The sequence below is a fragment of the Pan troglodytes genome, chromosome 5 (assembly GCF_028858775.2).
Source record: "Pan troglodytes isolate AG18354 chromosome 5, NHGRI_mPanTro3-v2.0_pri, whole genome shotgun sequence".
Classification (NCBI taxonomy): domain Eukaryota; kingdom Metazoa; phylum Chordata; class Mammalia; order Primates; family Hominidae; genus Pan; species Pan troglodytes.
The window spans coordinates 7636124-7659942 of record NC_072403.2 but is presented as its reverse complement, the minus strand read 5'-3'; the positions used below and the strand labels follow the sequence as shown (position 1 = coordinate 7659942).

The 23819-nt window shown below is 45.2% G+C and overlaps 1 protein-coding gene across 5 annotated transcripts in view; it reads left to right on the top strand.

Moving 5' to 3' along the window:
• Positions 1 to 23819, top strand: part of GMDS (GDP-mannose 4,6-dehydratase) — a 679307-nt gene that overhangs the window by 534642 nt on the left and 120846 nt on the right. Inside the window, exon 10 of one of the 5 annotated variants that reach the window (XM_016954805.4) lies at positions 7628 to 7898. The exons of the other annotated variants lie outside the window; for them this stretch is intronic. Within the exon in view, the coding sequence (XP_016810294.1) occupies positions 7628 to 7681 (54 nt within the window). The 3' untranslated portion in view covers positions 7682 to 7898. Of the gene's footprint in view, positions 1 to 7627; positions 7899 to 23819 lie in introns of those variants that run through there. 5 annotated transcript variants of the gene reach the window in all.

Here is a 23819-nt window from a genome sequence, read left to right as displayed (position 1 = left end):
TGCTGTTTGAATTTTGGGGAATTTGTCATTTTTTCTAAGGCAAGTTACTAAGGTATTGAAGTTAATAAGATGTATTTGTTTCTGAATCAGTTTTTGTTGTGGAGGATTAGAAAGTACTATAGTCCCTTATTGAAATTCTAAAATTTAAAAAGTATAGTGGTAGTTTGAATATGTCCTACTAGCTTGCATTATAAGTTTTAAAGTATGTATCTTAACACCTTTTATTCCCAGCTCTCAAACTTTTGAAGTCTTCTAGAAGCTCCTAACCTCTCCTTACTTCTGTTTTTCCTGCTACAACATAACGATGAGTATTTTCCCACTGATCTCAATAGGCATGTTGAAAAAATTGATGCAATATTAGTTACAAGACCCTGCACAAGTGTCAGCTCCTTGGTGCAGCCTGCACCTGTTCCCCCAGGCAGTCAGCACTTACCGCTTATCCCATTGCATTGTGATGGGTCATTTCCACCTGGGGTCCTGGGGGAAGAATGACATTGGAGGGCCTTGAAGACGACCTGGCACATTGTCAGGGGATAAAGAATGAATGAATGTGCACATTGCCAAAGAATCATTCTTATGCTTTACAGCCAGCTCTGATAGAACCAAAATTATTCAAACCAGTGTATTAAACTATTAGAGAGCAATAGTTTAAACTATACTAAATAGCAAAGGGAATAAAAATAATAATGTTCCTCTTTCTATTTGAGATTCCATGGCAAGATGAGTGTTAAGTTCACTCACAACTTACACTTGTATATCCAACCTTTGAAAAGGTCATATTTCATTTCTATTGCTTTATCTCTATACGTGTCTTTTCACTAATTCTTTCATTTCTGCCACTTTCCTATCTCCTTATGTTTCTGCTGATGTTCTCTCCTTTTTTCTTCATCTGTTCTGAAACTCTTATTTTCATAGGTTCTGTTCGTTTCTCCACTTCCCTCTGCACCTTTCTTGTTGATCTATCCCAACTGTCTCACACAAGCTCAGCACTCCAGATGTGCTCCCTGGCTCCTCTCCACAGGAAGACCTGGTGATGCCATGTTACAGCCACTGCAGCCCGGCTCCACCCTTAGACCACTAGGGCATGATGCCTCCGGCATCCACAGCATATGCACATTGTGGGAAAATCTCATAGTATCTTCAAGTCTTGGCAGACAGCATCAACAATAATGCATATGCAAAAGGCATCCAAGGTTGCTTCTGTCTGAAGAGAGTACGACTGCCAACTGGAGGCATTGCCAGCTCTGAGCCTCCATAAGAAATGCCCCATTGTCAGCCACCATCTTTCCTTTACCCACTCTGAGGCTATATTTGTGGAACAAAGTGTCACCTAGCATAAAAGACACTCAGTTATCTGGCTTTCCCCATGACACGCGTTTCTCTGCTACTCTGAAACTTTCTGAATTACAAAGTGAGAAATAAGTTCTACTCAGTGAATGGCCATCATGGCTGGTATTGGTATCGTGGAACCAAGGTCTTCCGGAAACCTGGTGGCATGACATTCCTTTTTTTCTAGAATCTTCTAGATTCTAGATTCACCTAGAATCTTCAATGTTTTTCTTTTTTTTTTTTTTGTAAGTGCAAAGAACTTAAATATATGATTGTGTAAGATGATAGTCATTTAGAACAACATTTTTAAAATTTCTGAAAAAGTGAGGCCAGGCACAGTGGCTCACGCCTGTAATCCCAGCACTTTAGGAGGCCAAGGCAGGTGGATCACGAGGTCAGGAGATTGAGACCATCCTGACTAACAAAGTGAAATCCCGTCTGTACTAAAAATACAAAAAAATTAGCTGGGCGTGGTGGTGGGCGCCTGTAGTCCCAGCTACTTGGGAGGCTGAGGCGAGAGAATGGCGTGAATCCAGGAGGCGGAGCTTGCAGTGAGCCAAGATCGTGCCACTGCACTCCAGCCTGGGTGACAGAGTGAGACTCCCTCTCAAAAAAAGTCTGAAAAAGTGTTGGGCTTATAGAGATTTTCCTAATAAGGTGTACAGTGTCTTCTTCTTTGCACATCCATTTTGGTGGAAAATTCAGTCAAATGCACTAGAATAGTCTTTGGATATGTTTTCTAAAACAAGTATCTAATTCCCACATGAAGAGAAATGGCCTGATTGAGTATGCCTGTCTTACCAAAACTGTTAACTTACAGTGAGGATGTGAAAAAATAAGAACTCAGATGGGCCCGTGGATCAGATGAATAAGAAAAAGAGAAGAGACTATGGATGAAAACAGTTGCTGATTTTCCTTTGAGATGTTTGTGATTCATGCCGCCAAATTGAGATGAGAGAAAAGCCAATTTCATGCAGTTTGGCACAACTGTAAAATGCAGCACAAACACACGTGTGTGTGTGTGTGTGTGTGTGTGTGTGTGTGTGTCCCATTGATCCAAAAAGCCTGTTTGTCTATTGGCAAGACGAAATATTATCTTCATGCATCAGCACCTCCTCCTAAAGGTAGGATGGGGATGGCCGTCAGTGCCAATACATTGTCTCTTCTTTCAGCTGGCGGGGGTGGGCAGTGGGAGGGAGCCACGGGGCGGAGACGCAGAGCAAACAGTGCCAGCACTGGATCCCAGCGTGGGCCGGTGGTGGGTGCCAGGAGCAGCCAGGGCCTGTGCCTAGTCGTCACATGTGGTGCTGAGCAACCACCAACTCTTCCCAGGAAGGAGGTGAAAAGATAACACACACTGGAGTCCAGTGGAGGCGAGGACACTTCATCCCACAGGGACCGCAGTGGCCAAGGGAATGGTTCTAATGGTGGTTTGACTTAGCATACTTATGAAAAGGCTAGCGCCCACCCGCTGGCCTGTGGGTTTATTTGGCAAAACATAAAACAGAGTCAGTTGCTTGTCCTTGAGAGTGGCCACTATGGATCTAACACATTTCTGACTTGTCAGTCTGACATCCGTGGCTGGATTCTACATAGTCTTGTGTTGATGGATTTGTTGCTTTGGGAGAAACGCAGATATGATGGCATGGCCTTCTCACTATCTGCAGCAGAAACGGCCTTGTGTCTGCCCCGTGTCCCTGGTCATCCACGGACATTGGTCAGGCTCTCTGATTCACACCACTTTCTCCTCAGCCCTCCAACTAAGTAATATTTATATTGTTCTGCTAACAACCTCTATTGAAATCCAAACTTAATAACCTATTGCTTGCTAGAAATATTCTCCTCTTCCTTTCTGCCTTTTTCATGATCTTGGTTTTTTTTTTAAAGAATTCAACCCTTTTGCTTTTTCCCTTTCTCCATCTTTATAACTTTTTCAGACAATTGAACTTCTGTCTGAACTTCTGAGCTTTCCGATACCCTCATACTTTGTGGTCAGCATCAGAGACATCAAACCCTGAGTTGATGATAAGCCATTATGTCTGCTGCGTCTTCTCTCCATGTGAGTGACATTTTGCACCCCAGGCTTAGTTATAGGGAGCAAGTTAGGAATGTGTGTTTTGCAGTTTCTGTTGTTTATGTAAACCATCGATATCAGTTTATTCATCTGAAGGAAATAAGAAAAAACACTTCAGTCAAAATAATTAGGAGCTAAGATAAGAACACAGCACTTCAAAGTTCATTTAGCTACTTACATCTTCTACTTTACACGTCATCTCAGCTTCCCTATCTCCTAAGTGAAGGATGATTATGATAAACTTCACAAAAGTAGTGGGAGGTTAAATTAGTGTTTGTGAAGCATGTTGAGATCTTATGATCAAAGATACCAGAGTATTGCAGAATAGTGTGATTACTATCAAAGAAAAGAATTCCTCAAACCAAGAGTCTGGATTAATCTGACTTAATTTTCCAGCATCTTCTGTATCTGACTGAATTTTCCAGCATCTTCTATACCTTCTATATCTGAAGCCCCAAACCTCCAATCTCTTGCAGTTTTCTCTTGATCTTAGAGTCCGTTTCTAAGCATTGAAGAGGGTTAGAGAGTAGGCTGCAGTCATAAACTTGTAAACAGAGGAGAAGTGTCGGGTGTTAATGAAGGCTCAGGCGAGGGGCCGGATGGGGCTTTGGGGGGCATGTTCGGCTGGTGACTGTGCAGTGCTGCTCTCAGCAGCCACTGTTTGGCTGGTGCTCGGGTGGGGCCTTCACTATGCCAGAAAAACTGTCCCTCCACCCAGCTCATTCCTTAGAATCAACAGGGACTTTCATCCATGCTGCACAAAATCGGACAGAAAAGACGGCTTTCCACAAGTTTCCCAAGTCACTTAAGGGGCACGGAAGGGGTATGCAGGCAGCCGGGGTGTCAGAGGCAAAGACAGGCTGATAGCACAGAGATAAGCAAGGTGGATGGAAAACCATACCTAGACATAACGTGTGCAAAAATTGCAGAGGAGTATCTCCAAAATCACAGGCCACAAATACACAGATTTGGTGCAAACTGGCAAAATGAGTTTGTACATTTATTTCCCACCCATGTGTTTCATTTTGCCTGTAATCATCAGAGCTGTTGTGGATGGGTGGGTTACCCAAGTGTTCTTAAAGAGGCAACCCATTTCTTCTCAGGCAGTACTACTACTTTAAGCAAAACTGCAGGCATCCTTTGTCAAGGGTGGCTACCCTAGTCCATGGTTCTTAAGCCTAGTACGTCAGACTCATCCAGAAAGCTGTTGAAAATACAGTCTTCCAGGATTCATCCTCAAACCACTTGAGCGGTGGACCCTGGAAACGTAGGACTCTGCAGGGATCCTGAGGCAGCCGGCTCTGAGGCTGGCCAAGCCTCGGTAAGTGGGGGCAGCTGTGCCCTGGGCTGCAGTCAGGGAGTGATGCACACAGTTCGGTTGTCCCTAACCTTGTTGGTTTCATTCACCTGTTGAAGAATTAGATAAAAGCTGAATCCCCCCAGGGGAAAATGCTCAGAATATATCATGTATGTAGTTGTAGGGAATTGTGCCTGTCCAGCTGTCCATGCGGAGAAAACAAAGCTGAACTGCCAGGTCCGGCTCCTTTCTTCTCCAGCCCCAAGTTTTTGCTTGGCTTGGCGCATCCTTTCATAGGTGTACGTATTTTGTAAATGTTCATGTCAAGTGATTAAAACTGTCATTGGTATAATTTCTGACGATGTGTAGTCAACCCCTTCACAAGTCTGTCGTTAAGCCCTCCACAAACTCACAGGGGTGCTTTGGAAGAGCTTGACATCCCCCCTCCCCAATGGAACATAAGAGCCATTCACACCCCCGCCCTGCAAGGGAGGGTGTGCTTAGGACCTGGACATTGAGCTTGGCAGTATCACCAGATCATTTACCGATTAAAGTTAAATTGATGATAGAAATGTAGACGTCAAGATTTTTGTGCCTAGGTAGTCTCAGCTTCCCTGACCCCATCCTCGGAGAGCTCCAGGTCTAGGGGGACCATTCCCAAGGGGAACCTCAAAAGTGTATCTGCCATGTCAGGGCAGACGTGTGTTTTGGTTGTTTTTGGTGAAGCCCCAGAGGGCATTGCCCCTACACAGTTCTCTGATAGGCGGAAGCTCCATCAGGTCTGACCACAGCCTGGTTATACCACGGCAGGTCCAGAGCAGGTGGCTGCTCAGCATTTAGGGACTGAATGAATGCCGCAGACGTGGGAAAGAAAATCATGGAAAAGAAAATCAACTAGCTGTTTTAGGCATCTGATCAATCAGTGTGATTGGTTTCTTTACCAAGTTGATGAGTAGATCTGCTGTGTTCTCAGCAGTAATGTGGTTAAGCTTCTCAGGAATATACACATACACAAATGTTTTTCCAGGTCTGATGGAGGGTAGTAATAAAAAGCAGAGCATTTAGAGACAAAGTCAACTTGACAGGCAGAGTGGAGGTAAACAGCCTTCCTCTGCAGGAGCAGTGTTGACAAGCAGTGATTCTTGGGAAGCGTCCAGCTGTAGCACGGGCTCTGACTTCAGGGACTTCAGCAGTATAAAAACAATTTTTAAATACCCAAAGTCATTTATTTTAAGTGTACTTGTATGGTTTGGGGTTTTATGTTATCGGTTTATATATATGTGTGATTTTTATTAACTATTTCCAGAAATAATTCTGCAGTTAAGCCAAAAGCTGCTGCATGAAGCAAAAACTCTTCCTCCATAGATACCCTGCCTCAGTCGAGCTAGGCAGGTTTAGCCCAACCAAAGGACTGTATTTGTTGAGAGAAGAGACATTTGTTTTCTCCCCAAACTTCAAGCTCTGGTTTTGAAACATAACTCTCAGTCCCATCTCTAAATCCTAGTTACAGCATTAATTCTCAGTAAGTTCTTCTTTTTGCACGTACTCTCATGTAAGCAGCAGTCTAAATACCCATGTAAGGGCAGCCAGAGGAGTGGGTTTGTGCCTGGGGAACAGAGGAGCCAAGGCCCCCCCACGTTACTTGTCCACTTCTCCTTCCATCTGTGACAATCAGCTCCAAGCATTAAGGGCTTCTTCTGGTCCTGGAGGCCAGGCAACACGTCACCTCTGAGATGTTGGCCTTTGCCACCGTGGCTTCTCCAGCACAGAGCCTCATTGTCACTTCCTCCAGCTGCTCAGGGAACATGATCTTCACTGTTGTCGTGTCAGATGAGGAAATTGGGCCACCAGGAAGCCGAGTGACTTGCCCAAGGTCACGCTGTGTGGTAGTGGCACAGCCAGTTTCCAGGCCGTGCTCCCCCACGAAGCCTCCCCAACTTTCCTCCCAGATCACGTGCACTGGGTCACCCAAAAACTTTGCCCTTCTGCACATTAGCCTCTAAGGACAGCTGCTCTAAGCACTTTCTAGCCAGGCCCCTCAGCAGCAGCACTACAAGGGTGGCTGGCACTCTGGTTCTGTAGACACTGTCTCCTGCCTTTTCTCAGTGCTGCAGTGGGTGTATTTGCACCTACTTAATGGGCTGAATCTATAAACCAGCAGTCAGACACCTGCTGTGCATTCAGGGGACATAACCTGTCATGCCTACCTGTGGAGTTGAGTCAGTGTACACGGTTCTCGGCAATCAGGGGACATCACACAGCTGCACCCTCTTTTCCAGTGACACAGGCACCAGGTATGAAGGCTTTGAGGGACTTTCTGGAAGTAGGAAGGGTCAGGGCCCAGCTGAACATGTCACCACAGTGCCTGACAATGGCTTTTTGTCCTTTTAGTGTATGACTGGACACACTTACTTACCATGTAAAGGTGCTTCTTTTTTACATTTAAAACCCAAAGCTGTGAGATGCAGCATACAGAGACGTGACCCCGGTTGGCCTTTTGCTGTTTCAGGTGGCAGTGCTCAAAGGAATGCCAGCCAGGCCCAGAGGCCCCCGGCACTCACTGGCCTTTCTTTCATGTGCCCTTGGAGTTCTTAGAATAGACTATGAGATTTTAATTTAAAAGGAATATTCTACCAGTAGTTTATAATAGGCATGGTTTGAGGAAAACCCAAACCTGCTTTTCCCAAGATCTAAACCATTTGATCCACCAGTTATCTGATGCAGTGGGGCTCTCACCCGATCCATTCTTTGGAGCTACACCATACTCGATTGTGCGGTGACTGACTTAGCCCCGGGCAGTTCAGACTTGGACCCACCGTGTGGCATGTTTGTCCTCGTTGCTGTTGCTGTATGGACAACGCCTTCAGAGGTGGTTTCGAGTGCAAGCCCCCTACCCACCTTCCCTCCACTCCTCATCTGCCCTCCAGCTTCTCCAAACACGCTTCGCTGCCTGCTGGGAATGCTGCCTTGCAAAGGAGTGACGGCTCAAGTGTCAGGAAAGTTACAGCCTTCGAGTTGTTTCCTTCCCTACCTTTGAGATATACACAGATGCCGCATTTTGTTTCACGCTTTTCTGTGGATGGTGAGCAAATGGCTGATTCTTTATGGCCCTCAGAGCCCCAGGAGGGTGTGGACAAGCACCTTTCCCACTTGATACTTCTGGATATTTCCTTTCTATGCCATTAAAATCAGATGAGTGCTGTATTTGTTTTTTGTTTATTTGTATTTCATTTATTTATACCTTACCTTACTCCAGAAAATGTTTAATAATGCATATGAATAGTAAGGATGTAGCCTAGTTTGTGAAGTCTTCAGTGCAATAACAGATTTGGTACTTGAAAACCTTTTTCTCCCAGAAAGCGTGTTTTAAATGATACGAGGGCCCCAGCCCTGCCAACACAAGCCTATTTTCCCAATAACATGCCTGAAATACTAATGAAAATATTTTAACTGCGTCTAGTTACCATATGTAAAATTGCTTTCAGTGCAAGCGCACTTTCCAACTTCCAAATCTGGGTGCTACTCACATGTGTCTTTCAGAAGAGTGGGCGAGTGGGGAAGGCTGGGGGCTGGCAGAGCTCCTCCCAGGCCTGTGTGTGGTGGGCCATGCCAGGCTGCCTGGGAGGAGAAAGGCGGGGAGCCCACCTCCATCTGGTTGCTCACCCTGGACAACGCCGTGGAGGAGAGGGCTCTGGAGCAGGGCCTTTGAGAGACTGTCCTATGATTACTTCTCTCAACTGTGTGGCTGTTCAGTCTGTCACTAAAGCCTTTCCTCCCCTCTTCTGTGAGACCGAGAAGTATTTCTGAGCAATACATAGATAGATGGGTCAACAGATAGATATTTTTAAAAATCAGAATATTTTCAGCTCACATTTTGACCTCAAAACCTTATGACTTGGTTTTGCTTCCTTAAAGTCACATTAAAAAGTATGGTTAGCAGAGACGTGGTTCTGGTGGGCACAATGGAGATGTAATTTTAATTCCTTCTATTCACAACCAATACTAATATTGAAATTTTGGGTAAGCAACATTTGAGAGGCACTGAAACTTGAGATTCACTTAACTGCTAAAATACTACTCTGTTATCCACAAACTACCAGTTATAAATGTTTCCGTGCCTGGTTCAGTTGACAGCAAGAGACTTCGGAAGGCTATAAGTTAGGAACCAGTATGAGATGCCAAATGCTTCCTTGCCTTCCCGAAAATACTGCCATGAGAGTAGGCCTTTAAAGCAGTTTCCTTTGGGTTTAGAGATCTGTTCGACAGCATAGTGTCCAACCATAGGGGATAATTGAGCACAGTCCTTCCAAATGCCACCATGCAGCAAATCCATTAAAGGTCGTGTCCATTCAGACTATGGAGTAGTAGCTCAGGGAAGTGTCTGGGATAAAATGATGGGTGGAAAAAGAAGCATAAAAATGCACAAACAGTATGATCACAACCATATAAGGAAACCTACACACAGGTGAGCAAATGCTGGGAGTCAGCCACGTGCTGCGGACGCCTCGTGCTCCCAGCCTCGTTCCAGCAAAACTGTTAACAGCAGTGTTGTGTTCATGATGGGCCTGCGAGGGGCTCTCCTCCGCTGGTTTGTGTTTTCCAAACGTTCATTAGCGAACACGTGTGACTTTACAACAAAAAGAAAACAACGGTGAAGTATGTTAGTCAGACTTCAGCATCGTTCTCATCAGTTAGAATAAAGAAACGCATGAGGAAAGAGACAAGTATTTTTCACAGGCCTCAGGTTAGAACACATAGGCAGAACAGCATGGACGCTTCCCTTGACTCCGCTGTTTCCCTTGCTGCCCCCACCTCTGATCAGTCACCAAGCCTGTGCTGCTGCCTCTGGAGTGCCTGCCTTTGTGGCTTACTTCTTGTATTCCTGCCTCAGCGCCTGCCCACCACCTCCCCTCAGAATCATCAGCTGTGCCGCGATGGTGCCAGCACACGGCACACATCTGATCATACACAATATATACATCTGATTAATATACAAAACCATAACAACCCTTGAGAGTCGAAATGAATGGAAATCTGTTCACTTCATTCATTGCCCCAACAACTTGAGGCCTGCCCGCTGTAGTACCAATCATTCTGTTTCCTCCCATGTTAGTTCCAACTTCCAGGCACCTTATCAACAACCGGTTAATTGCTATTCAACAATGACTAATTCAACTCACCCTAAAACTTCTTCAGGGCTTAATGCCCCCCAGATGCACCTGTTCTTGCAAGGGCCTTCCTGCTGCGCCGCCACGCTTCTCATTGCTGTGTGGGTCTAGCCCCAGATCTCTGGGTGCCCAGCCGCCTGCCAGGACTGCAACGTGATGGTCATTCCTGCCCTCCCCAGTTCCCAAACTCTCCTGAAGCTACCTCTCCTCCTCCCTCAGGTCTCAGGTTTACTGGAACTTCCTCTGGAAGGTCCTCCAGCTTCCCAGGAGTGAGCTAGGCGTTCCCTCTTCTGTTGCCATGGACACCCACACTTACAGCCCCACACCATGCGCAGTCCGTTATCCGTGATTCCAAAATCCAAAGAGCTCAGGGAAAATCAAAACTTCCCTTAAAACCCATTCTCCTGCAAAATCTGGCCCAACCTGACACAAGACTGATTATGTGATCTGTCTTTTTATCACTTACTGTAACTGTTCATACATTTTGCTGAAGGAATATTCACGTTTGATTATGGTGTGCTGGCCAGATGTTGCTGGGGCTGCTCAGAAAGATGGGATTAGGGTAACTACGAACTTACCACCTGCCTATCGAGAGTACAAGGGGCAGGGGACAGAGGCAGCACCAGGACAGGCCTAACTCAGCCTGTCCTGGCAGCACAGGGCAAATGTCCACCTGTGTGTTTTGTGCCCATCACCTTGTGTCTCTACAAGCCAAAACATCTCAACTCCAAGCTCTCTGGAGGCTTTGGAAAGGCTCTGTGCACCTGTACTCTGATTATTTGTGTCTATTTCTACCACTGTCTTTTTGGCTCTTTAAGCATAGGGAAAGTGTTTTGTTCCATTTGTATCCCCAGTGCCTTGCCTGACATGTGGTCAGCTATCAACACTTACTGGTCAAAGTGTTCAGTAGTCATCGCTTTGTCATTTAGTGGTATTTAATAATTATCTATAGAACTAGTATCCTACCATCAAAAGTTACTGAGGTGGGAAATGTCCACCTTGGCTTTCTTCAGCGTTTTAAACATGAGTAGTACTATTAAATGCTTTAATAACACAACCATTCAATGACTCAGTTTCAAAGGAACTTTTTAGGAAGAACAAGTATGTACTTGAACCCCCACACCCCTCACCCCCGCCCCCACCCCCCGCCGTTAAAACAATAGAACAAACGCTGTCATAGCCAGGTGGCCTTAATATTAATCCACAAAGCAAGCTCCACGCAGGCAGGGACTGTGTTTATTACTTCCAATTTACGTATTTCTCTTCTCACACATGAAAATAGCCACAACAATGGAAGTTCAGGAGTGAGCACTTACCGCGTACGTATTACACACTGGACACTGTGCTCAAAACTCCCGGTGCATTTGGTCATGTACTCTTTTCAGTGACATCACAACACAGATATTTTCATGCTCCGCATCCACCTGTCCTGGCCCTCTTCTTTTCTGGGGTGTTCCTTTAATTTTTTGAAGTTTCTTTCTAGTTGGTCTTGCTGATTTCCTCCTTTTGCTCCAACAGACCATCTTGAATGGTACTCCCGTACTGACCTTCCTTCCTCACAGACACGCTCTTGCTCAGTTACCCTCAGTGGCTCTCTGTTGCCCACCGCCATGGAGCCCACACTACTCTGCCAGCCTCAGAGTGCCCAGAACCTGGTTTCCTGTGCATTCCTCAGGCAGGGCTGCCTTTACCCCCACACCCACCCCGCCTTGAATCTCAGTGCCTTTATTCAGGCTGCCCCCACCCCTGCAGTCCTCTTTCTCCTTCTGATTGCTCTGTTACATTTACAGCCAGCAGCCCCAAGTCAGCCTGGAGACAACCTTGTGTTGTTGACTCACTGTATCATCAGCGTTGATCTTGTCCCCTTAGCAAAAATGTTAACTTGTTGGAGTCAAGAACGAGGTCTTGTCTTGCTGTCATATCTTCCTCGTGCCTGTCACTGTGGCAGACAAATGATAGGTGATGATGAATAGGGTGATGAATGAGCCTTAGAAAGTCAGGGTGCACAGACTTTCAGAAACACATAATCTGGTTTGCAAGGACGATGTTCTTAAATTCATTTTTACAAGAAGCTAATGCCGAAGGTGAAAGAAAAGGAAAAGAGAAATATGATTACTCTAAGTCTTAAACATAGATCTGAACGTCAAGTTGTGGGAGAAATACAACTTCACAGTGTGCTAAAAATAAAAAGCCTTGGCCCTGCGGCCGCTGGTGAGCTGAGTGCGAACCAAGCCTGTGCCATGGGGTCCTCAAATGCAGCTCAGTCCTGGGCTGCTGTCACACCGGTGTGATGCTTAGGAGGTGAATGATGTCCCCACAGTACACCTGGCAGCTGTGGGGCAGGACACCTCGGCAGATGCCAGCAGGCGCATCCAGGCACAGTGGCCAGCGTGCTGCCCCACAGCTTTATTGGGGAGTAGGGAAGAGGATTGTATTTCTTTATTTATGCAAAGTAGCTTTGAATGGACTTCCACCCAGCACAGAAAAAGCCGTATAAAAAAGCAACTTTAAGTTTTTTTTTTTTTTTCTTTTGAATGAAAGTCTCTAACTAGCTGAGCTACAGACTTCTCATTGGTATGACAAGGCATGTTTGGATATGTTGTGTTACCACTTTCGGGTGGAACTGGAGATAAGAAAGGTGAAGTCAGGTAGCAACTGTCTGCCTTAAGAATATTTACAAACTATCAGTTAAAACATCTGCTCTCCCTGAGGAAGAGCAAGAGCCAGAGGGGTGGAGGCAGGGACAGAGGAGGCAGAGAGAGAGAACAAAGTGAGCACACCCCATTTACCCCAGCTCACTTTTCCCTACCATGCCCTGTGCCCACGTAGCCAGCATGCAGGAACTCCTCCGTTTCACACAGGAGTTGCCAACACCAAGGAACCCACTGCATGTGCTTGTCCTCATTATGCTTAAGAAAGATCTCGGCTTCCTTCCCCCAGAAGGTGCTACTGCAGCTGTAGCTCAGGGCGTGTGTTTTGTTCAGCACTTCAGCTCATCTCTGCACATGTGGACTCTGGTCCAGTGGCTTAGGAAATCCTCACGGATAGTGATCTGGGATACAAACCCCAGCAATCATAAGTCAACATGATGTATTGGCCTTCCTCTTAGCGAGGGTTGGGGTGGAGCTGTCACAGAGCCGAAGTTATCTTTCATAGAGAAGCGATTTCCCCAGATTGAGGTTAGGGTCACCAGATGGGCAGTGAGGCGGACATTATCTGCTATCCAATGTCCAGAGCTCGAAGACCCTGAGTGCTGATGGCTTAAATGCATCAGCCTGAAACCTTGCAGAAACTTTCCTGCTGAAGCTCTTAAGATCTCCCCAGGGTTCCCAACAGGTGGCCACCACCCTTATCAACAGTAGTATTAATGCCACCACAGCTGGGGGACCCACAGAGGGACAACGTGGTGGCTTCTCTCCAAGGCTCTCTGTTATCTTCCCTATGGAATGAGCTTCAGTCATAGCAAGTGTGGATCTTTTTGGTGCTGCTTTCTCTGCCCTCCTAACTACTCCTCCCACATACAGTGAAATTATAAAACAGAGCCAGAATCAATGCTATCAGGAAAGGGTTCTGCACATCAAGCTCTTAAATGGGCAAAGAATATTTTTAATCAAGACTCTGGGTGAGAGAACAGAATACAGTCTCATGTTTTAGGCCAGGCTGTGCTCTGACTGAAGTGTGTGCTGCTTTCCCTCTGCCCTGACTCAAACCAAGGAGCCATACCAGGCATTCCTGCCACTCTAAACGTCTGTAATTCTCTCCAAGGCTCTCTAGCAGTGCCTGAGTTAAGCTGCACCTTTACGAAGAGTCGGAGTCCAGCTACTGCTGTCAAAGCTCGAGCTTGCATCAGGCATTGCTGAGAAAACCGCCAGTTCTGACTGGCGTTGTGGCGCCTTTCTTCCAAACTTTCCTTGTCTTAAAGGGGGCATTCCAGTTTCTAGTTCGATAATACCCAAGAGAGGCGTGCGTCATTTGAGAAGAATCTCTCACACCCCCATCGCAAAAATGTTGGCCATCTGACATTTTATAACATCATGTCTGCCTGTAAAAGGCAAACTCCTGTGTTGTGAATCAGCTTTCAGCTACTTTGGAAGAACTACTTCTCTTTGAATCAGAATATGTTTCACTCCATATAAAATTGTCACACCTGTCATCAGTAAACAGAAATAATTAGTTGTAAGGAACTTACTTTAAACTTACAGAAATAGGCACATTTATAGAGGTATGGAAAGGAAGAATTTATAAATAAATTTATTTATTACTTATAATAAATATATATTATTTGAAAATAAGACCTCTGCCCCAGTGACCTTAGATTTAATGGATTAACGTTGGAAAATAAAATGTAATAAATTATTTTTAGTTTTGTCATCACAGACCACGCTATTACTCCCTCAAAAATTTGAATATGCATCTTTTCTTTTTCTTTTTTTTGAATATGCACCTTTTCAGTTGTACAGACTTGCCTTTAAGCTCAAACACTGCCCTAATTAAGGACTGAAGTTGCTCTGTCGATGAATGGGAAAGTGTCAGAGTAGATGCGGGTCATGTGTTCTGAAAACATGTAAGCAGGCAGTGTTTAACAAGGGTGGAAAGACACACTGTGGAGACATTGGGTTGAAGGACAGAACTTTGGTCATTATTTTATTCTCTATGGGAAGAAAACATGTATACATAATGACACAGTGAACAATGAAAGAAATGTAGCCTGTATTTTTTAAATAATAAGTGCCATTTACTTGTGGAATTGGGGTCAGCTGGTTAATTATAAATGAAAGCTCAACACAAATATAGTTTATCCCTTCGGACAGATTGATGTACTCCACGCTAAGGGAAGGGAGGGAGAGGCAGAGAGACAGGAAGAAATGAAGGAGGGCAAATGGGTTTAGCAAAGGCATGCGCTGTAAATATGGGAGGCGGGTATCCAGTCATTCTACAGTTAATTACCTAAAGATTCCTGAACCCAGACTTTTTAGTCCCTGGTTTGTTACCCTGGTGGCATCACCAGCCTGAGCTGGCTTCCTGGGCTGGCTTCCTGGGATTTAGCACTTCACTGTTATGATTTACGAATAGGATAAGTCATGACTGACCCTTCTCCTTGACTCCTGCCACCTGTCTGTCAGTTATCTTTTAAAGTACAGTTAGGGTCTCAGATTTCCAGAACTGGGGCTGGGATGGCCTTTGAGTGTCAGGCACTCCTGTTCTTGGTGGAGGTGGACTGCTCAGCCTCAGGTCCCAGTGCCGGGCCCGAGGAGGGACAGCGCGAGGTGTGCTGGCACCTGCAGTCTTCTTTCTTGCCACCGCATGGGACATCACTAGACAAAAGACATCAAAATCAGATGCTGTTGTCCCACGTTGCCATCTCTCTCCTCAAATCAGTGTCCCAATATTCAGGCCGACTTCGGTTCATCCTGTTTTAGCTGTGCCCACTAGAATTTAAAATGTGGCCACGCAGCTCCTGACCCTGCTGAGGGTGCCTCGGAACCAGAAGACTGTAGAGCTGCTTTTCTCCCAGGGGAGAAACTAATGATTTGCAGAAGCTAGTAATTTAGAGTCTATGGAACTTGCCCCACGCTCTCCCTTCCCTCCTGCTTTCAGTGGTACTGAGGAGCTGTATTTAATCTGAACAGAAAATTCCATTTTCTTCTGATGATTTTGTGACTATATGAAAATGGAATTAAGGGATTGTAGATTTCTTCCCCACAAGCATATTTTAAAATCCAGAGTAAAAATAAAAACTTTTGCAGAGTAATTGAGAATAAAGGTGAGAAGTTTTCTAATAATACTTTAAAAAATTCTCATATACAGATAAATTAGAAGAAGCATGAAGACTTTTCCTTAAAGAAATGTTCCTTTCCCTGCACTTTGAATAGATGGACAAAATTAGTAAGCAGGGACAGATCCAACTTTTGTGGGAGCTCATACACTTTGGTGTCGGTGTGGAGGGGGGGGGTTCTTCTATAGAAAAAGAATGCAAAAATATCTCCCTTTTGCAGAATGTTCACATTCTGCACGTGTGAGCTGCTGCTCTCCTCACCTGGGCCTGGAGAACGTGGGTGAGATGCTGAGCCCCAGGGCTTAGGCCAGCTGCCTCTGCGTATGGAGGCTGTGTGTGCCCCTCAGCTGTGCCAGGGAGGAGTCACAGCAGATGGCGTGCTGCCATATCCTAATCTCTGTGGCACACAGGAGAATGTCCCCACCCCCAAGGAAGTCCCCATGCTAATTCTAGAATACGTGGCTATGTCACCTTACATGATAATCCAGAGACTTTGCAAATGGGATTGAGTGAAGGGTCTGGAGATGGTCCTGGATTTTCCAGGGAGCCCTAATGGTAACCACAAGGCCCTTATAGGAGGAAGGCAGGAGGGTCAGAGTCAGAAAAGGAGCAGTGAAGACGAAGCGGGGTCAGGGTGATTCAAGGAAGGGGCTGTGAGCCAAGGGGTGCAGGCGCCTCTAGAAGCTGGACAAGGCAAGGGAACGGGTTCTTTCCGGGAGCCTCTAGAGGCAGCCAGCCCTGCCCACACCAGGAACTGTAAGAGGATCGACACGTATTGTTTTAAACCCCTACACCTGCGTTAATGTGTTAGGATGGACTGGCTCCAGCCTCTCCCCTCTAGCCTCTCAGCAACCTCCACAGTTAGGCCCTCCTGGAGACCCCTCCTGGCTGCCCCAGGCCGTCTCCTGTACATCCCTCCTCCGCCCCTCACCCAGCTTATTCTTTCTCCCCACCCCCGTCTTCCTTATTTTTCTTCTTTTCTTTGCATCCTCAAAACATAAACCATCAGGCTCATTTCCGCAGCCTGATGTGCAGTCTTCCTCTCTGTCTTGTGTCTCTCCTCTGACCCATGGCTCCATGGGGGACAGAAGGCTACACCGTGTGGCTCTGGCAGCCCCTCACTCCACACAGTGTGGGCATGTGCTGTTCTATCACACATGGACACTAAGAGATCTTGTCAAGTAGACAGAGACTAAGAGGACCTATGTGTTCATGACACTTTTTAAAGGTCTGAGCTGCCCATTCAGCTTTGCATGAAAATGGAGATTGGAAGTTTTGACCACCCCATGACTGTGGCTTGTTGTGAGTGTCTGCTGTGAAGTGGCACTGCCTCTTCACAATATCGTTGGAATTCCATTTGGCCAGGTGACAAGAAAGTATTCACAAGCCTAAGGAGGAACTTATCTGCTCCTTTCTGAGGAAATATGTGCCCCCACCAAAAAAAAAAAAAAGAAAAAGGAAACCAGGCCTCAGTGTGCCACAGAGCAGCACTGCCACTGGAGGCCGCCCTCTGTCCAGGGTCGCGCACACGTGGGCGCTGGGGCCGGAAGGCCCCCATGCCTGCCCTTCTCAGAGTGGGCTGTGCTGCACTGATCGCTTCTCCACCTCAATACCAACCCTGTAGACTTGGCTTAAAGCAGCGGTCCTGACTCAGCTCAACTCCCGGCCATCTCATTTCCTTACTCGGGAGAGCGGTGATTCTGTGTATTTTTCTAATAAGCAAAGTCCCCAGAGATGAAAGAAGCCACCACAAAATACTCAACTCTTTCTGGAAACAGAAGAAAGACTGCTGCCCCTATTTGCAGGGAGGGAGGATGTTCTTCCCGAAACACCTGAGTGTGTGTTTGGACCACACGGGTGGAGGACAGTTCAGGGAAACCAGGTTTGCGTTTAAAAGATCTTGGTTCCAACCTCATAGGTGTGGTACACCCATTCCAGGCCTTGTCTCCAGCGCTACCTCACATGTATACCAGCTATAAATACTGCAGTGTATGTATATGTGTAGATACACACAAAGCTAAAGTATATATTCACCAAGATAAACTGTGCTTGCCAGGGCTTTAATCTCCCCAGGAGGCTGTTATTACTGGAGTCCGGCCCCAGAGCGCCAGCTGAGGAGAGGAAGTGAGACTCTGGTGTTGGGAGGCTGGGCGGCGCTCCTCTTTGTCTACTCTTTGCTTTTTAGAACATATGCATAGCTAGCATTCACATGTGGCCACAGATGAAATGATATGCTTGACTCCCCTAAAGGTGCCTTTCTTGTCAGTGTGTTACTTTACGGAGATACTTTACCCTTGATCGTCCGCAGCCATACTGGATTCCCATGGAACAAGAGAGCAGGAAGTGCTTCCATCATATTTTCCCCGTTCAGTTTGAGCAATCCGAAATGGAGCGATCATGACAAAGGAAGAAAGCTTCCTCTCGTGAGCTTGCATTGTTTTAGTTCTCCTTGGCATCTAGTCTGACTTCTACTTATGGTCTGGACCAGTGGTTCTCAGACTTGCACAAGCATCAGAAACACCCAGAAGGCTCATTCAAACCCAGATTCCTAGGCCTCATCCCCACAGTTTCTGACTCGTGAGGTGTGCATGGTGCCCCAAATTTGTTTTTCTAACAAGTTCTCATGTGACGCTGATGCTGCTGGCCTGGTTTGGGGACCATACTTTGAGAACCATTGGTTCAGAACATGAGGCTGCAGCGCGCCAAGGTTTTTGCATTGTTTTCTATTAAGGAATAGCTTATAAGAAATAGGTTTCTAGCTTTTTAATTTTGTTACCAGCCTAGACTCTATGATTGACAGGGTGACCAGCTGTCCCAGTTTGCCCTGGGGCACAGGATTATTCATGCTGAAAATGAGAAAGTCCTGGGCAACCTGGGATGAATTGGCCACCTTCACTATTGATCCAACTTCCCAAATGCTTTGTCTACATTGCTGGTATCTGGCTCGGAGGAAGCCCTGTGGGAAAGGCTGTGAGTGTGTTGCCCCAGGTTCCACAGGACACTTAGAGTTTGGGGGACACCTGCCGTCAACGCACTGCAACAATCTTTAGGGATGTTAATTGTTCCTCAGGAGGCATACGGAGGAATCACATCCACCTTAAACATGCCCACTTATGGCATTTGGGCTCACACAGCCAAACAGCTGCCATCGTCTGAAGTAACGCATGGGCTGTTGGGCTCCTACAGTGTGACAGACATACTTCTCTGCATCATCCATGTACCAGCCTGTTTTCTTCTCACTGCAGCCCAATCAGCTAATTATCATCATTTCCATCTTTCAAAAACAAATGCTTAAAGATGCCATTATTTACCCCAGGGTCACAGATGGTAAAAGTGACAGAACCACAGGCCAAACACTTGTTGTTTTACCATGTGACTCCAAGGAGCATGAAATCTGAGGCTCTTCATCCATGAGATTTTCCAGCCACTCATGTCCCTTCCTCTGTTGGAGATGAAGCCTCTCCAGAGTGGAAGGCAGTGGACCTAGCTTGGATCAGGATGCCTGGACTTTGCTCCTGCTTCTTCCAGATACCGGCTCTATGACTTGTATCAGATCATCTTTTAACCCCTCTGAGCCTCACTTTCCGCATCTGTGAAATGGACATCATAATGCCTGCCTTACCTTCTGCCTTAGCTTGTCTTGAGGAGAAATAGAAATGATGTCTGTGAAGCTGTCAGTAACGTGTGAAAGCGCTGTCCCTATGAGCTTACATGTGTTAAACCTTCTGTTATTCCAAAAGAGAGGTTTGGCACATCAACTTGAGGAATATTTACTTAAGTGGAGGAGAAACAAAGCAACTAAAGTAGCCAAAATTAGCAGTGAACAGAAGAAAATTCTCAGGAGGAAAATGGTTCTTCAGCTGGTTTTGCAAGGATTAGCAACATGTGTGTCCCATTCCAGAGCAGCAAATCACGGCGCAGGCCCTAGCCATTTTGCTCAGGGAGAACTGCGCTCTTCGGGAAACGTTCTGTTGTAAGTCTCAGATTATAGGTGTGTGGTAGAAGGCCAAGCCTGAGCTGTCACTTCCTCGCTGTCAAAGGGTCTCATTACATTTCATTACAGTGATTTTCTTTTTGCTGAAACATTAGGAACCCTGGAGCACTGAGCCAAGATCATGGAACAGAATCACCCTCTCCTGCATGTTTTTGTTTCTGCCTCCTGCTTTTCTGTTCTTTTTCCACTTTCTCTATGTGTGTGTTGACTTGGCTGCCTGTAGCTTCATCGTCAAAGCTGGTCCACGTGGGTTCAACTTGGTGCTCTCACTCTCCTCCAGCATTGTTTTTGTCATCAAAGCTAAAATTAAAAAAAAAGAAAAGAAAAGAAAAAAAAACCAAGACAGAAAAGAATGTTGTGATTGCCTTCTGGCCACGTTCAGCTTGCTCATGGAGCCACAGGCTTCATCTCAGCACTGTTTGTTCTCAGGGCCGAGTCACTGGAAACCAGGCTCTTAAGTTTGAGCCTGGAAAAGAACACGTGGGACTCTGAAGAGGCGGTGCCAGGACCTCAGAGTGACAGGGCAGGGTCCCTGCACACAGGGACCTTGCAGGGAAAAGCACACATCTTCTGTTGCAGCCTTAAGGATTCTGCCAAGAGCTACTTCCAGACTTCATTTGTCATGGCCACATGCTGATGCTGATGTTGAGAAAGAACTGGCTGTTAGACGTTATCTACTGCTGCATGAGAGAGCCCTCTATGATTACCAATATAACATTCAGAAAATCTGTGTCCTGTATGTCACTGTCACCCCTTCCTCTTCTGAAATAGGACACACAGTTGAACCATTCATATGAAAAATAGTGCATTGCAAGGCCAGGATTACAGCAGTCTTTGCATTAAGATAACTATGATTTTGTAGAGGGGATTACTGATGTGAGGCCTCAAAGGTAGTTGAATTTCATTCTACCGTTTCAATGCTATTCATTGGTTCAGTTTTTACAGAAGACTCCAAATTTAAGATTCACTCACTGTGGAGATTTCTAACTCATATCAGAAATGAGGATCTTAAACAGTAGCCAGACTGTTCAGGATTCTCCACGTCACCTAGTGAACTGGTGGTATATTGTGCAGACGAGCTTTCCTGGACCCCGTCATGGGCTGCATTTGTCAATCCAAGTAAATGACCATCCTCACACTTTTATCCTCAGGGAAGTTTGTTATTATTTTTTTTTAATTTGCTCATAGAAAGAAATATGACTCTGTTCTCTGTGTTTTACACTGAAGAGATACAGAATTAACAAGAAAACAAAGAAATTCTACTTGAAATGGCACCCTCCTCTGTGGTATTGTGAGGAAGCATTCCTTACTCGAAGAACGTTAGACAAACACCTTCCAAAGCAGGGTTGGCTCTGGGTCTTACTGCACAAAACTAGGTAGGAATCTATAAAAGTAATAGGTACTTTTCACTTGGATAGATGTATGTCCTAGTTTAAAATTTGGTTATTGCTGCAATAAATACTATAAGCTTTTTCTAAGTTTATGTAACCTTCACGACGTAATTGTTTATTCACTAGATTGTGGGCAGATGAGAAATGTCATTCTGCCAACACACTCATTTATCCTATTTCCACCTCTTGCTATGCTACTAAAGCAAATATAACTCCTAGGGAGCACCTAGGCGTATACATGTGTGCAGACGTGTGTGTATACACACATGGGCTTGACATGCCATTGAAAGCATATGTTTGATTTTAATAGGACTGATTTTTTTGACAAGCATATAAGAAGTAGCGAAAGTCTGGCACTGCCATTTACTGCACTGTGACCTTAGACATGTCACCTACGCTTGAGCCTGAGCCTCAGTTTCTACTTCTGTAAATGCATACCACAACGACTACCTTTTAGGGTTGTTGAAAGAATCAAAAGCAACAGTAGTACCCAGTACATGATACTGTATCATTTTACTGATTTTAATATGCATAGTGTTTCTTTTTTAACAATGCTAAAATTGAGATCCACCCTAAAATTAACGGCATCTAAAACACTATGCCGTGGTTTAATGGGCAGATTTTTTTCCTTCTTACGGACAGATAAAATAATAGTACCTCTTACAATCCGTAGCATAGTAGAATCAGTAAAAGAGAGTAATTGGCATCATTATGCTTTGTCAAGTCGTCAGAGAATTATGTATTTTAACAGTGCTACCATTGTTCAAACACACTTTGGGGGCCCGGGATCTTCTCTTTAGTGCCTTCAGAACTGCAGTGAATAAAAACAGTCTTTGGAATTGGAGAAACTTGTTTTCAACTCAGCCCTGTCACCTGCTAGTTGTATAACCTTGGGCAAGTTATTTGACTCTCTAAGTTCCAGTTTCCTCTTATATAAAATAAAAATCATAGTATTTGTTTTATAAGTTTGTTAGAAAGATTAAAATAAGAAAAATGTACGTAAAGCACAGCCTACTTGGAGGGTACATAGCATGTGCTCAGTAAATGATAACAGAGAAAACAAACTAGTAACTGTGCTTGCTAGTAACAGAACTTTATCTTTGCCGTTTTATTTTCCTGAAATAAGAAAAAGTAATCCAAAGTCAACCCTTGCCAAGTTGATGGCCGCATTGAGTGATACTAAACACTAGCATTAAGACAGCCACTTCCAGCCAAGATGGAGTGACAGGGACAGATTTGCCCTCCTGCCCAAAAGACAAAACAACAACAACAACAACAAAAAAAATATGGAAATATGTTTTTTAGTATACACTGGATGTCAGGCAACGGAGGACAGTAACCTCTGAGATACAGGAAACAAATGAGGTGAGCCGTTCGAGTACCCTAGCTCACTGCTGGGAGACTGAACAGGATGCGGCATGGGGACAGGATTCGGGCAGAGCCCAGCAAGTTCCCTAAGCTTAGAGGACAGAGTTCAGGGCAGCCGGACTGGTAAGAGAACGCAGGGCAGAGGTGAGGAGAATTGCAGAGATTGCTCCAGAGATCTGCAGAGGTGCCCCTGGAGCAGTCAGGGCAGTGCTGATCAGCACAGGAGGAAACTACCTAAGGCTGGGGAACAACCATCCAAAAGGATTAGAGGGAACAGTACTGAATGTTCACACGGGGCTGGGAAGGTGGCCTGTTTCCACCAGCCAGACTGGAAAAGATTAAAATCCACAGGGCATTGGTAGGGTGTTCGGAAGGGTCTTGCCTCTTAGAAGGGGCACTGACTGCTCCAGACCTGCCTAACAAATCACGAAAGGAAGAGCCAAAAGTACCGCTGCTTCCAAGTAACATAACTGGGTCCCAGAAACGAAGTTCAAGAGTATGTACAGGAATACAAAAATATCTACTGCCCCAGAAGATAAATTTCACAATTTATGGCATCCAATAAAAAATTATCAAGCTTGCAAAGAAGCAGGAAAATATATCCCCTAAAGAAGAGAAAAAGAACCAATCAAAATCAACCCAGAACTGATGCAGATATTAGAATTAGCGTAGAGATGTTAAACTAATTTTTAGAACCTTATTCTGTATGTTAAGAAAGTTAAGTAGAAGGAAGATATAAAGAAGACACTCAGATTGAACTTAAAGATGAAATCTATAATGTCTGTCATGAAAATTACATTGACAGAATTAATGGCATATTAGACATTGTAAAAGAAAAGATTAGTGAACTTGAAGACGTAGCAATAGGGACTATCTAATATGAAACAGAAAAACAGAATTTTAAAAAAATTAACAGAGAATCAGTTCTGGAGGACAACTTCCAATGCCCTAATGTACGTGTGTAATTGGAGTCCCCAAAAAGGAGGGGAGGACAGAAAAGATATTTGAAGAAATAATGCTAAACATTTTTTTCCAAATTTCATGAAAACTATGAACACAAATATCCAAGAAGCTCAACAAACCCTGTATTAGTCAGCATTCTCTAGAGGGACAGAACTAATAGGATAGATGAATATATGAAGGGTAGTTTATTAGGAGAACTGACTCACATGGTCACAGGGTGAAGTCCCACCATAGGCCGTCTGCAAGCCGAGGAACCAGGAAGCCAGTCCGAGTCCCAAAACCTTAAAAGCAGGGAAGCCGATAGTGCAGCCTTCAGTCTGTGGCCAAAGGCCCAAGAGCCCCTGGCAAATCACTAGTATAAGTCCAAGAGTTCAAAAGCTGAAGAACTTGGAGTCTGATGTTCCAGGGCAGGAAGCATCTAGCATGGGAGGAAGATGGAGGCCAGAAGGCTCAGCAAGT